Below are 14,190 nucleotides of genomic sequence, written 5' to 3' on the forward strand. Positions count from 1 at the left end.
GAATCAACAATGTGTAGGAAGCTGAATGTTACATACTTAGTCTCACTCCAGACAACCGGCTGAGGAAAGTCTGAGTTCAATTATATTCCACTCCACTGGCACAAAACCCTTTTTCTGATACTTCCAAATTTATTTACACAAGATAAAACGTAAGTGAAGGCCTCCTTAGAGTCTAAGTTACCACCCATATGCTAAACAGGCAATGATTACACTCAATGCTAAACATCTTTGGGGGCGGGGGAGAGGCACAAAATCTTTTAAAATAAAGGTTAACTTCATTTAACTGATTTTGAAGTAAAGGTACTTCAAAATACAACTTGAATTTGAAAGATGCAGAAACATTTTCTTGTCCTACAACATCTTGGCCATTTAAACACCTGCAGGTGTGATTCAGAAGTCTGAAAACAAACTGTAGCAGCAACAACTTCTATTAGTCTTCAGACCTCTGTCAGCCTAAGGAGTGTTACCGGTGCTTACCAAGGTCATCTTCAACTTGTCTGTGACTGCTGAATTGTATTTATGAACTTTCTCTTTGATTTCTTCTTTGCTGAGATAATTGTGCGTTTCCTTCTCTTTCTCCACATCCTAGAAGAAAAACAAGGCATGTCATACATGAGCAATCATAGAAAAAACTGCAGATAAGCCAGAATTCTTGACACATGAGACGACTATGACTAACTATGGAGCACTTCACCTTGAAACACACACATGCACACACACATTCTCTCTCTCTCTCTCTCTCTCACTTTCTGACACATTTTCCCCTCTCAACTTCCAACTCTTATGCACAACTACAGATCTCATCCCTTCAGACCACAGTCTTCCTGAGGGATGTGTCAAAAACCACTTTGTCCGCAACTGAAAAGCAAGACTTCGTTAAACATCATTTTGCAAAGCTGTCTTTGCTAACTTTCCCTTCTGCAAAAACACAGTTCCCTTCAAGTACCTGATAGATTGGCTATTTCCATTTTAAATAATAAAAACACATACCAAAATGCTCTCTTTAGCAAATTTTATGGCCTTTATGATCTTAGAGCTTTTCAGTATTATACAGTAGTTAATAAAGTTAACTGGCACTAATCACCGATCTGTCAAATTCTACACAATTACCAGAAGGAAATTTATTTTCCACACGAATCCGCACGTCAAGATGCAGTAGCCAGACTTCCCCTACCCGCCGCCCACTCTCAGCCGCACCCCTCCGGCCCCACCCCACCCCTGCCTCCCCACTCCCTCTCTGCAGGGAACAACACTGCTCTAATCACTGTGAGGAATTCACTAGTGGTTTATTGTCTCTGAGAGCTCAGCCGGCGTATGGCACGAGGCAAAGGCTGCTGTGTGATAGGTGGCCAAGCTACAGTGCCCCCAGGAAGCCGGGTTTATCGGGTGCCTAACTTGTACTGCATTTACCTCTCCCAACAATTTAACCAGTAGGTGCTGTTATTCCAGCTTCCAGATGAGATCAAGTTCTAAGAAGTAAATTAACCTGTCGATAGAAACCTAATTATTCCACAGAAGTGGTGGAACTCATTGGAAGCCAGGCCCCAAAGTAACTCCAATGTTTACTGAAACCACTAGTACTTCCACAGGGTGTCCTCATTGGATCCTCCTCAGGGTGAGCTCATCAGCACCCCCTAATCACAGATGGAGACACTGAGACTTACAGAGGTCAAGTGGTGTGGCCCAGGACAACCCAACCAGTTAGGAGACCACACTCAATTTGTATCCCGGCCCTCTATGCCGTTCCCACTAAATCGAACAGGTGCCCACAGTTCCCTGTGGGCATCTGAAACTTAAAGGGTTGCCTAATCAGATTCCAACCAGGGCAGCAACTCAGAGAGGATGAAGGGACCCAATGATCTTCAAGACAAAAAGAGGAAGAACCATTAAAATGGAATGATTTGTGCCCACAAATAAAGCCTTGAAGAGGTGCCCCTTTCCCAGTGACTGCACCACCCCATCCTCGCCGCTGGAGACCCTCGGAGCAGGCATCCCGCCCCCGATGCCAGTTACTGTTGCACCCACACTCGCGGACCGGCTAGTTCTGCGCCCGCACAGGCCCCAGAAGAGGATAAAACGGCTCCTGACCCGTTTGGCCTCAAGTCCTTCGAGTCTAGACCCGGAGAGGGTGTGCTGACTCTGAATTATCTCAGAAACTTTTCCGTTTCCGCGCGGCCCTGAGGAAGTCTGGCGGGCCCGTGTGGGAGGAAACGCGCTGGAGGAGCACCAGCACCGGCAGGGCGGCCCTTCCCGAGGCTCAGGCGGCCTGGCTTGCGCTCCCGCGGGGGCATTCTGCCTGCCGGTGTGAAACCCCCGAGCGACCTTTTTTTACGGTGTCACGGGGTGGGGAGACTGCCGGTTAAAATACCTTTTCAGCAGGTTCAATGTCTCTTTCCAAGGACGTTTAAAACACACCCTGCACCTCTGCTTGCCCTGCTTCCACCCCATTTCCACAGCGTGGGTGCGACACGGGCAGGGCAAAGGGGTGTGGACGGTGCCTGAGCCGGCAGGACCAGTGCTCCGGTCCTGCTCCGGGCCGCGAACCCTGCGCTCGGGCTTCCCACCCTTCCCTAGGCTGTTCCCTCGTCCTGGAGGTGCTCCCTGGCCCAACTGGGTAATTTTGCAAAGAGCTGGTGCTGTCCTCCCTGATGTGACTGATGGGACCAGATGGTTCCATTTAAGGAATCATAGACACCGGAGACTCAAGATTTAAAGCCTTACAAAATTGCTAATTACATGAATGCTGCAGCTTATATACACCCCAGGGGCTTAGCCACTTAAGAAGCCAGAAGTCTAAGAATGAGGAGGAGGAGAAGGCGTGAGGGGGGCGATTAAGAGCAAACAGCGTCAAGTAGTCAGCTTGGTCAGTCCTTTTTTTTTTTTTTTTTTTTAATTAAGTTTATTGGGGCAACGTAGGGAGATAACAGCGTATAAATCTCAGGCGAACAACTGTCCCTGCAGTATCTGTACACACAATCGTGTGCTCACAACTCAAACCCCAATTTCCTTCGGCGCCCATGTACTTGGCCCCCTCTACCCTCTTCACCCACCCCCAAGCCCCTCCCCCAGGCCCTCCCCACCGTTCCCATCACTCTGCTGTCTGTATCTATGAGTTTCTTTTGTTTGCTCATTCGTTGCCTTTTGCTTTATATCCCACATGTGAGTGAAATCACACGGTTCCCATCCCTTTTGGTCTGAGCATCAGTGAGCATCAGTGTGATCAGTTCTTAGCTACAGGTTTGGCGGATGCTTACTGGACTGCGGCCCGCACAGCCGCATTCCCAGGAGCGCGGGACGGTGGGAGGAGCGAGCCGGCCTGGGAAGAGACGCTTCCTCTGGCTGGTCGGCACCCGGACCACGGACAGACACACGCTGTGTAATAACGCTCTCGCCATCTCAGAGATTAAAGCCCCAGAAAGAGCTCTCCCAAGGCTGAACCCTCCTTGTTTAAAGACCAACTGGAAAGTAAATCTCAGAAGCAGCTAAAACGTAAAAGGCTGTGATCCTGTATTTTTTTATTGAGATACAACTGACGTGTAACACTCTTCATTTTAAGTGTACAGCACACGGACTTGATATGTGTATATACATTGCAAAATGATCACCATGACAGCTTTAGTTAACACCCATCACCTCGCACAGTTATAATTTTTTTTCTTGTGATGAGGACTTGTAAGAGCTACTCTCATATGATCCTGTAGTTTCAAGTCAACTGACACAGCATTTGCCCGCCAAGGTCTGCTCACCAAGCAAGTATTCGCTGGGCTTCTCCGAAGCACCGGGCCCTGGCCTGGGAGTGCGTCACCACCTCCGCCCTCACGGCACTCACTGTCCAGCACAGGTCGAGTCCTAGTGAGGAACGTCTCGGAATAACTGACCCCGGCTTCTCCGAGTGGAGGGGTCCGGCCACGGGGTGGGGGGTGGGGGAAGACACAGGCGTCACAGACTCGGGGCCCAGAGTGGAGGTCACAGGTTGCATTCAGCATCAGAGTTGGAGAAACTCTGGCCGGGTGGTTGTCAACCCATACACCAAAAGGTCGTGGGTTCGATTGTGGGTCAGGACACATACCTAGGTTGTGGGTTCAACCCCTGGTTGGGCGCCTGTGAAAGGCAACCAATCGATGTTCCTCTCTCCCACTACCCTAAAATCAATGGGCACGTCCTCAGGTGAGGATTAGAGAGAGAGACCGACCTCCTTTCCTCTCACGAGGGGAAGAGTCTGCCTGCCCTTCCACCAAATACAAGGCCTTCGGGAATGCAGCTGTCTCAGCAGGGAGGAGGTGGGAAACCTGGGAGCCACAGGGAGAAGTGGGTACAATGGGCACCAAGAAAGCAAGCCAAGAAGAGCGAGGGGGGGGACCTGTGTGGCCCTGGCTAGGTGGTGCAGATGGCTGGGGCGTTGTCCCATACACCAAAGGTTGTGGGTTTGATCTCTGGTCAGGGCACACGCCCAGGTTGTGGGTTTGATCCCCAGACAATGGTGCGTGCAGGTATTTCTCTCACACACCAACGTCTCTCTCTCCTCCCCCCTCTTCCTCCCTCCCTCCTTCCTTTCCTCTCTCTCTAAAATAAACAAACATATCCTCTGGTAAGGATTAGAAGAGAGAAATTTAAAAAAAAAAAACAACAGGGTGGTGGGCATGGAACAGATAAAGCAGCACAAACACGAATGTTTAATTGCGACGGTGAGAAGAGGAAATGGCATGGGATGCAGCCGACTGTGAACGCATCGGTTATTGTTCTTGGCAGTCCGGGAGGGCGCGATGCCACGCCTGAGAGAGTTTGTTTGGGAAGTTGAAGTCATCCTTTTTTTTGTAAGCCACTTTTCTTTTATATCCCCCAAATCCTTCAGCTTCTCAGAGGGAGGGGCTGTTCTATGCAAAAGTATAAGCCCTAGACTCTTCTCTCCTGTTTTCATCCAGCAAGCCCTTGAGGGCTGCCGCTCTTGGGTTCGCCTCAGTTCCTGGGCGGGGTCACGCAACAGCTGCCCCCCCCCAGTGCACTTTCTCACAAGGGACACACCCTGCCTCGCAGGCACCCGGGAATCCTCGTGCGGCAGGGCCTGATCTCCTGTGTGAACAGCTCACAAATCAGATCTTCCCAGAACATACCCCTACAGACATGGGCAAGGGATCTAAGAATTACTTACACTCTTCTTGCTAACTTCTCTGTAATTCTGAAATCCTGTCAAAACCTTACAAAATTAAGGTTAAAAATATAGCAACAGCAAAACAACCAACCAACCAAACACAAAGCCACAGGGAGTGCCCCTCCCCCGCAGCCTGCCGAGGGCACGTGGACACGGTTCAGACACGCTGAGGTCGGAGTCACGGCCGGCCACACTCAGCTGTGCGACCAAAGGCCAGTTATCGAACCTCTCTGAGCCGCCGTTTTCTCATCTCATTAAAATGTGCAAACCTTTACATGCTTTATAGAATTGTTAGGAAAATATAATACAATCTATCATTCAACAACTATTTACTGAGGGGCCACTGGCACCTGGCTCTGTGCCAACACTGAAAGCTGGGAAAGAGAGCTGTGGTCCTGCCTTCCCTTGCCTGGCAGCCTAGTCAAGTGTGTCTCACTTCCACCTGCTTCAGGGGTTTTCTATGTTTATTTCCATCTTCTGGGTTTTGCACCACAGGCCTCGTCAAGAAATAAGGCTACTGACCCCTTTTTTAAATGCAAATAGCATGATCCTCTAAGCGAGTGGGGGACAACATAGGCACAGTGCCTGGTGGCAGGGGCATGGCAGACACTCACAAACGGTGCCATCGTCTCTCCATCAGTGGTCCCGCAGCCCTCACACGGAGCTGCCCCCACTCCTGGCCCAGCTGGGAGGGCCAGCCCGGGTCAGCAGGGAAGTGCAAACTCACTAAAGCCAACAGGTGCTCATGCTTTCTCGAAGTGAGGCTAGACCCCAAACTCACAGATTCCTACTTCTCCTGTCATTTCTAGTCATAGAGACAGGGGGTCGCCTGCTGATGCCTCAAACTGGTACTCGGTGCACGACACGCAGAACATGTGCCCGTCTTGTGTTCAGAAAAAAAAGCCAACCGCCCCTCATCCCGAGGGAGTTCAGGGACAGCTTGAGTGGAATGGAGTCTTGATAACGGCTCCTTCAGAGGCCTTCCTGCCAGGCTCTGGTCCAACAGAGACATCAGACGAAGAATCAAGGACTAACTAAAACAGACCATCTCCTCTGGGAGAGACCTTTCCACAGCAATCAGGGAGGGACCCACAAGCAAACCAATGCACGATAGCAAGGCATTAGGCAAGGCATCTCCAGGAGCTTGGGAGCAAGCTGTTGGGGGGCTGGAAGAAACCTTCGACACATCAGGTTAGACACTCTTGGATTAGATTTTAAAGTGTGATTAGCAGGAAAAAACTGTTCTGAGATGTACTTTAGACATGGAAACCCTGTGCTAAAAATACAGGAAGGGCTGTCCCACAGAGCTAAACCCCCAGGGCCCTCAGAGGGCATTTCAAGGCTGGGAGCTCATTTTGCTCAACCCTCCCGAGTGCGTGTGGGAAGGGCCACAGGGGACAGGTCCATCTATCCAGTCAGTAAGGTCTGTCTGGCATTCTCCACTTTCAGCACCGCAGAGGGTAAAGCAGGCAGGGGCGCTGAGGGGGCCCGAAAGTTCCCGAAAATCAGGATCTGTGTTGCAGGTACACAGGGCGCTCACTCTCCGACAGCATTTCCGTATCTGCGGGGATGGAAATGTCCCGGACCCGTGCCGCCCAAAGGGGAGCCACACTACACATGGTGTCTAAGCAACTGAAATAAGGACAAGAATTTTAAATTTTATTTAACTGTCCACAACTTAAAAGTGAGCAGCCGCACGTGGTCTGTGGTGCCCTGCCAGACGGTGCGCGCCCAGAGGAGACATGAGCAGGTGCCCGTGAGGCACGGGGAGGGAAACCCAGGAGACGGCGACGTATAAAGTGCCGTGTTCAAGCAAAAGGAACTGTTCTGGAGCGAAGGAGCTTCTGCTCCTGGAGGGAAGGAGCCAGGACAGTTGTTTCTGGGGTGAGTGCCGCTGCTGCTCTTGACCTTAAAAGCGCAGGGTGCTGCTGGCTGCTGCGTTCTCACGGTGCCAGCACGGACCGCTGGCGAGGGCCATGCCCAGAGACGCTTATCTTGGTGTCCAGCCACAGCATGCTGACTCATCCTGTCCACTCGAGGGTTTTTCCCCTGCCAGATGGGAAGGTTTTTCTTTTTCTTTTTTTAATGGCAGGATAGAGAGCTGGGGCTCTATCTTCATTTACGTGAGGATTCAGAGACTCATCATACCCAAATTCAGCTTGTAGGCAACTCTTCCAGGCAGCCCCCGTTTGCTGTTCACGTTCCAGTAGCGAAGAAAAAGGTCGGGCAGAATGCAACAGCCCCCTCACCGTCCTTCCATCAAGAGATATATCACTGGTATGTCAGGGCAGAAAAGGGAAACGGGAAACAGGGTGGTTGAGAGGGCCTGAACAGCGCACATGACACTGACAAACCGAAGGGCACCTTGCTCCCAAAGGGTGCCCCTGGGACACCAGTCCTGCAGGATGGTCCACGGTCAGCAAGGGCATGGCTCCCCCCCCCCCCCCAAAGGCTCCGACAGGTCCTGCAGGTAACAAACCTTCGTGAGCACACAGCCAGGAAACTTTAATAATGTTACAAGTGTGGCATTCATTAATTATGTATGAGCAAATGGGTACATTATACAGGAACAGATATTTCTTTTCTTATTAATTATTCACTTAGTGAGTGGTTTCTGTATTCATTAGGGGATGTTAGCAAACTCAAAGCACATATGTTGAACCTGACCATTTTAAACAGCTTCTTTGTCCTCAAGGCTACTTGTTAAACAAAGAGAACAGCAGAAGGGAGCCTAGGTGGTGTTTTAGATAACTTCTAAAAAAATGGACTTCAAAGACAGAACTAGGCAGCACCTTATAAAGATGCAACACTGCACCCGCCTTCTCTCAGACACCCTCGGGAGAGAGGGGGATTGAAGTGTGCCACCGACCTCCTGCCTGCAAACCCTTCAACCACACCCCCTACCCCGGACAGCCGGCCACCCTTCCACGCAGTCACACTGAGCTCTCCCCTGGGAGCCATGTGCACCCCCACCCGCTCACCCAGTGATCCTCCCGTTGAAGGACCACCCCACCCAGCAAGCTGGCCTGGCCCCAACCACCCTCACTTCCCTCTCTATCTCAGGAACCCCTATGCCACTCCATCAATGCAGATTTAGCACCCACAGCACCCCCGGGGTTTGCTGTTTCTGGGTGCACTCTTGCCTCCCAACAAACCGACAGTGGTCCCCGGCCTCTCACCCCCAAACCCTGTGCTGGGACCAGCTTGCTGCTGCACACAGAGGAGGGGCACCGGCCGCTCCTTCCTGACGGTTCTGTCTGACCCCAGAGCCCATGGCTACCGGACTGCAGCTACCGGACTGCGCTTACAATCCATCCTCTTTTGTACATCTTATCAATCTGCATGAAGTTTTTGTTTGCTTCTCAAAACTGAATGAATCTGCAAGGGCACACAAAAGGCCTTTATAATACCAGATACAGAGTTTTATACGCTTCTGTTATCCATCTGCACCATCAAAGAAGAGAGTCCTTCAAAGCGTGCCCCGTCAATGCCCTCGCACACCCGGGGCAGGGAGAGCAGGCACAGGCCCGGCATGTTAATAAGATTAATTGCAGTTGTGATACACATTAAAAGAGTTTCATCTGGGCCCTGCATGACCTCACTTTTCAAACCCTCCTGGTTACCAGTCCGCCATACCCTATATGGTTGTGCTTTAGAAACTGGGTCGCGTGCCAATAGTCAAACAGCCACTCACTTGTTTGGAGCCAGAAAACAAACTTGGAGGTGGACCAGTCTCCCCAGAGGGCCCCGGCCTGAGGTCCCAACCTCCAGGCATACCAGATTACACCCGGACTTAGAAATCCCAGGTTGACAAGTTTTCAAAGGCAGTCAATTAAGATGCTATTCATTTCTGAAAGGTGATACATTTCACGACTGATTTAACTTTATTTGAATTCTAATGAGCTAGGTAACAAAGAGAGGAAAGATTATTAGACGCCTCGGAGCCAAACACATCCAATTGAAGCCAGTCGGAGTTGGTAATTAGAAGAAGACTGTGGCTGAAGGTAAGTCAGCATTCTCTCTGCCTCAGCCCACCTCTCTGGAGGTCTCAGACCAATGGATTCCTAGGTTTTCAAAGTCAGGCATGTCCTCAAGAAGTCAGTTACCCTAATTATCCAGAGAGCACTGAGGCCCTGGCTGGTATGGCTCAGTGGATTGAACACAGGCCTATAAACCAAAGGATCACTTGTTCAATTCCCAGTTAGGGCACATGCCTGCATTGTGGGCCAGGTCCCCAGTGGGGGGCACACAGGAGGCAACCACACACTGATGTTTCTCTCCCTCTCTCTCCCTCCCATCTCCTCTGTCTAGGAATAGATAAATAAAATCTTTTTTAAAAGCCCTGGCAGGGCAGCTCAGTTGCTTATAGCATCGCCTCCACAGCCAAGGTTGCAGCTTTGCTCCCCTATCAGGGCACATACAAGAATCAAGCAGTGAATGCATAAATAAGTAGAGCAAGTTGATGTTCCAATACTTCTCTCAAATCAATAAACTTAAAAAATATATATTTTAAAGAGAGCACTGAACTTTCAGTAATAAACTTACTGATACTCTATACCATCTACAACACTATCCTAATCAAGAACCTACAAAGTAAGTGCACTGGGTATTATGAAAATTAACTGGGAGTAAACACAAGAAATTGCAGGGAAGCCAGCAGGGAAGTAAGACCAGCACTACAATGCCAAGCTCTGACACCATGCCCACCCTAAGGGTCTCCAGCAGCCGCCCAGTTCTCTTGCTAACAGCAATTACAACTGTGGCTCTGGAGTCACGGTCCACTAATTCAGGGTAGCCCAGAGATACCAGAGGCTCCTACAAAGGTCAGAGTTTGAAGGTCAGGCCCACCACATCCTTTATGGAACCTTTGAACCCTGGTGATAAGGGCCAGTTCTGGAGACAGGAAATGAGCCGGCTCACTTGGAGGTGAGCCAGACAGGAAGCACAGAGAAATGCCGCAGCAACCAAGGAGGACCAGGTGGGGCCCATCTGGGCAGCTCAGCAGGCTCTGGGCTGTTCCAGCTCCCCCAGCAGCCCGAGCCTGAAAGTAAGGGCAGAGGCTGGCAGAGAGGCCCGCCACCTTGCTAGCTGAAACCTGATGTGAACAGAGGCCAGAGCCTCAAGAAGATTAGAAATGTCTGCAGACCAGCACTCCAAGAAAAACTGGTCAGAAGCAAGCCTCTCTGAATATTGTCCGACGTCATCTTCCTTGCCAATTAGGACATGCAGTCTAAGTTGCCACCACATAGCAAAAGATTTAAAAGCAAGTCAGGTTCTATGTTTTCCGGCAACACAGGGTTAAAAAGGGGAGATGACAACGTACTTGTCCAGGATGACAGTGCCCGGGGAGACAGTCACATTAACTCCTCGAGGCCTGGGTCTGTGAATCCCCGACTCGCACTCCCGGCGGCCCCCCCCAGTGCACTGGTCCGAGTCGGCGAAGCTCTCGCTCACACCACAGCCGTGGCCGGACGGCACCGCAGGAGCAGAGACGACAGGCAGGGACTTCTAAGCCAGATGTCCAGACCATGGGCCTTTTTGGTTTGTTTTAAATAGACAAATTTGAAAGTCTGAAGGGGACCACAAGAAGTTAAACTGTTTTATATCCCTCTTGTTCCCACTAATTCAATCCACCCTCTCTTCCTGAATCCTCCTCCCCTCCAGCCCACGCTCCACTCAAGATGGCTCTTTCGATTACATCTATTCATAGCCTTTACAAGGCATAGCTGAAGTACCAAGTGTACAAGGACTCATTCTTCTGCCACAGGCAATACATGGCAAAGAACAAAGAGAGACAGCCGGCGGCTGCCCTCCAAAGCACAGGCAACACACGGCACCCGGAGAATACTCACGGCCAGGTTCACCCGAGCAGCCACCTTTCCTTTCACACGGTGCAGCCCACAGTGCTGGGTTTATCGGAGGAATTGTCTTCCTCCTTCCTACCAAGGTGAAAGTACTCTGGGGCAATTAAAAAATATGTGAGAGCAATTCACATAAAAGTCAGGTGGAGGCCTGACCAGTATGGTTCAATTGGCTGGGTGTCATCCCTCGAAGGGAAAGGTCACCAGTTTGATTCCTGGTCAGGGCACGAGCGAGCCTAGGTTGCAGGTCTGGTCCCTGGGGTTGGGATGAGTGTGAGAGACAACCAATCGATGTTTCTCTCCCTTTCTTTCTCCCTCCCTTCCCCTATAAACAAACAAACAAACAAATTCTCTTTATAAAACTCAGGTGGATTCCTACCTTAAAGACCTGAACAGAAGCAATTTCTAAAGATACTGTTTTCTACAGAAATCACCTCCTGCCTTCCAGCTTCCTAGCTGACAGGGTGAGAAACACAAAATCCCCTGGAAAATGCCAGGGGCACAAGGTCAGTCAGTCAGAGGCTTGTGGTCAGTCAGGCCACGTGCAAAGACTGGAAGAGGAGAGAGGCCAGGAAGGCAGACCCCTGCAGGCAGAACGCCCCAGGGCCTGGTGCCCACAGCCCACCTCTCCGGCCTCACTGAACCCAGCCAGAGGCTGGCTCCCTGCCCAGGCCTTGCAGGGTGCAGGCAGGGCCCAACACAAATGCTTAAACTTTATACTTACAAGGGGGCAAATTATCTTTTCAGGACGCCTCCCCCGTTTGGCTTCCCTTTCCTTTCTGGTCCCTCTTCCAAAACCTAGATGGGCAGAACTAGCCAGCCCAACTCCCCGGCAGGGCCTGAGGAGGGGAAGAGGAAGACACGCTGCCCTTAGCGAATCTTATCAAGGCCAGGTTCCAGACACAGCACCACACCCTTCAGACCTGACTCAGAATCCTTACAAGAACACTGGAATTGCTATTACTCTTCCTCTGTTTTGTAAATAGGAAAATGGGGGCTTAGGAGGCTTACATGTGCCAAAGTTAAGTAAAGTTGTCTAATTCAAAACCAGTTAAGCTGAGGAGGAGGAGGAGGAAGAGGAGGAGTAAAGAAACTTAGACAAGAACAATCAAAAGCTGCCAAGACCCTGGGGTTCGTGCACGGCTCTGGAGGCTTAGTTGTTCTGACAGATGATACTCAACCTGAATTTGGGAGGGTGAAGTATTAATGCAACCAGTGATTTACTAGAGAATTACTAATCACACCAGGAGCACAGAGAGTTAGTTTAACAATCAGAAACGGTGGGACGAGCACTAAGGAAGTAGATAAGTAAGTATCTTCAGATCTTAAGAGGGACCTGCACAGGAGCTGTTTACACAAAGCCTACAGAAGAGGTTTTTAATTGGAAAACACTCTGAGCAGAAACTGTGTATCAGGTGGGACAAACCAGGTGCTGAAGGACTAGAAGATTCCAAAATGTTAACAGTGTTCATGACTGATCGGTGAGGTGTGAGACAGTATTTTTCTTTTTCTCTACCAAACTTCTCCAAAGTCTGTATGACTAATCGTCAGGAAAAAAATAAAATCTAGGAAGAAAAAAAAAAGACTTTCACATATAAAAAATTTAAATTAAAAAACATTCTTGGAAACAAAAGTAAACACAAAGCAGTTCAGCACTTTGCCCGAACAACTGAACACCCTTTGATGTGCCAGCACCCCGGGGTGTGGGGAGCCCCCTGCACCCAAACAACTCAACTCCTGCACTCAGAACAGGGGCCCCAGGGTGGCAAAGCTGTACTTCACTTGACAGCCAATGGCACTTACAGAGATCAATGTATGGATGCTGCTGGAGAGCAAACCAGAAGGCTCCTCAATAAAAACAAGCCCTTGTGATCTGGGAAACAAAAGCCTTTATTTTATTTTTTTAATCATAGTGCTATTGCCAAAAAGAAAGGTAGGTGTTTTTTTTTTAACATCACCCCATCAGTTCACCAATTTATAGATAACAGCTTCCCTAGGGTAGCCCAGTTTACATTTTTCTTTGTTGTGCAGGAGTGTCTGTTGCTTGTTTAACCTGAGGGCTCACACACCCTCCAGCTGTTTTCCTCCTGGCGTGCACAGGAAGTCCAAGCCCGGGAGGAAGTGCCCTCCTGCCCCACCTTTCCTCAGTGCTGGGGGTCAAAGAGCAGGCAGGTCCCACCCCCACAGCCCGGGTCAGGTCAGTCCAGCCCGTGAGGTGGCTTGAGGTGGCGTGGGACGGACAAGGACAGGGGCAGCTCAGCTGGGAAGTGTGGACAGGAAACCTGCTAAAAGTAAGATCTGATTTGCGGTGGAAGGAAAAAAAAAGAGAAAATTAATGAATGTTAGCATCAGGGGACCGAAGTGTGCGTGGATGAGCGTAGGATGTGCGCAGCTTCACAGCTGTGTATCATTAAACTGCAGGTCTGGCCAGGACGCACACAGCAGACACTGAAGGGGAGGGTCAGACACAGCATTTACCCCACACAGGACGTGCGCCTGCTTGGAGCTGCATCCCTAGCCACGCAATTGGGGCGGCGCCTGAATGACAGTGTGCCTGAGGGCTCTGGAACCATGAGGTCCGGACATCTAAGGAAGCCCGAAGACAAGAAGGCCTACATCACATTTACAAGTTCTGGGGCAGATCCCTCACACACAGATCTGAGTGTTTAGGCTGCCAAGTCCCCTGCCCAGGGGGGACTCTGTCATAAAGTCCTCTAACCTGCATAGCCAACAACACTTTTAAAACAGCTACTTAAAGAATGTCCTACAAAGGAGCTAAGAATATTTTGAATCAAAAGGTACTTGTTTCCCAAGGTCACACAAATCATGTTGTTCAACTCCTGATTACAAAATCATTTCCAGGTGTAACGCAAGTTTTTGCAAATTTTTCTAGGGTATGTGCAACATGTAAAATTCTTTCAACTGAGGAATTTACTTCCTCAGGAACAACTTTTTTTTGTGCCTTCCAAAAAGATCAAAATTAAAATAGTCAAGCCCCACTCTGTTCAGAACCATCCCCCCGTCACCAAGTTTTCTGAGGCTCTAAACCTAGCTTAAAAAGAAAGGAAAACTCTGACAGGTGTAGCTCAGTTGGCTGAGCGTCGACCTGCAAAGCAAAAGGTTGCCAGTTCGATTCCTGGTCAGGGCACATGCAGGTCTCGGGTTCAGTCCCGCCCTTGG

The 14,190-nt window shown here is 50.0% G+C and overlaps 1 protein-coding gene across 1 annotated transcript in view; it reads right to left on the bottom strand.

Moving 5' to 3' along the window:
• RASSF3 (Ras association domain family member 3) overlaps positions 1-14,190 on the bottom strand; it is a 72,815-nt gene that overhangs the window by 10,424 nt on the left and 48,201 nt on the right. Inside the window, exon 2 of the mRNA XM_028532184.2 lies at positions 478-585. Within this exon, the coding sequence (XP_028387985.1) occupies positions 478-585 (108 nt within the window). The remainder of the gene's footprint in view (positions 1-477; positions 586-14,190) is intronic.

Source organism: Phyllostomus discolor, chromosome 2 (assembly GCF_004126475.2).
Source record: "Phyllostomus discolor isolate MPI-MPIP mPhyDis1 chromosome 2, mPhyDis1.pri.v3, whole genome shotgun sequence".
NCBI classification, from domain to species: domain Eukaryota; kingdom Metazoa; phylum Chordata; class Mammalia; order Chiroptera; family Phyllostomidae; genus Phyllostomus; species Phyllostomus discolor.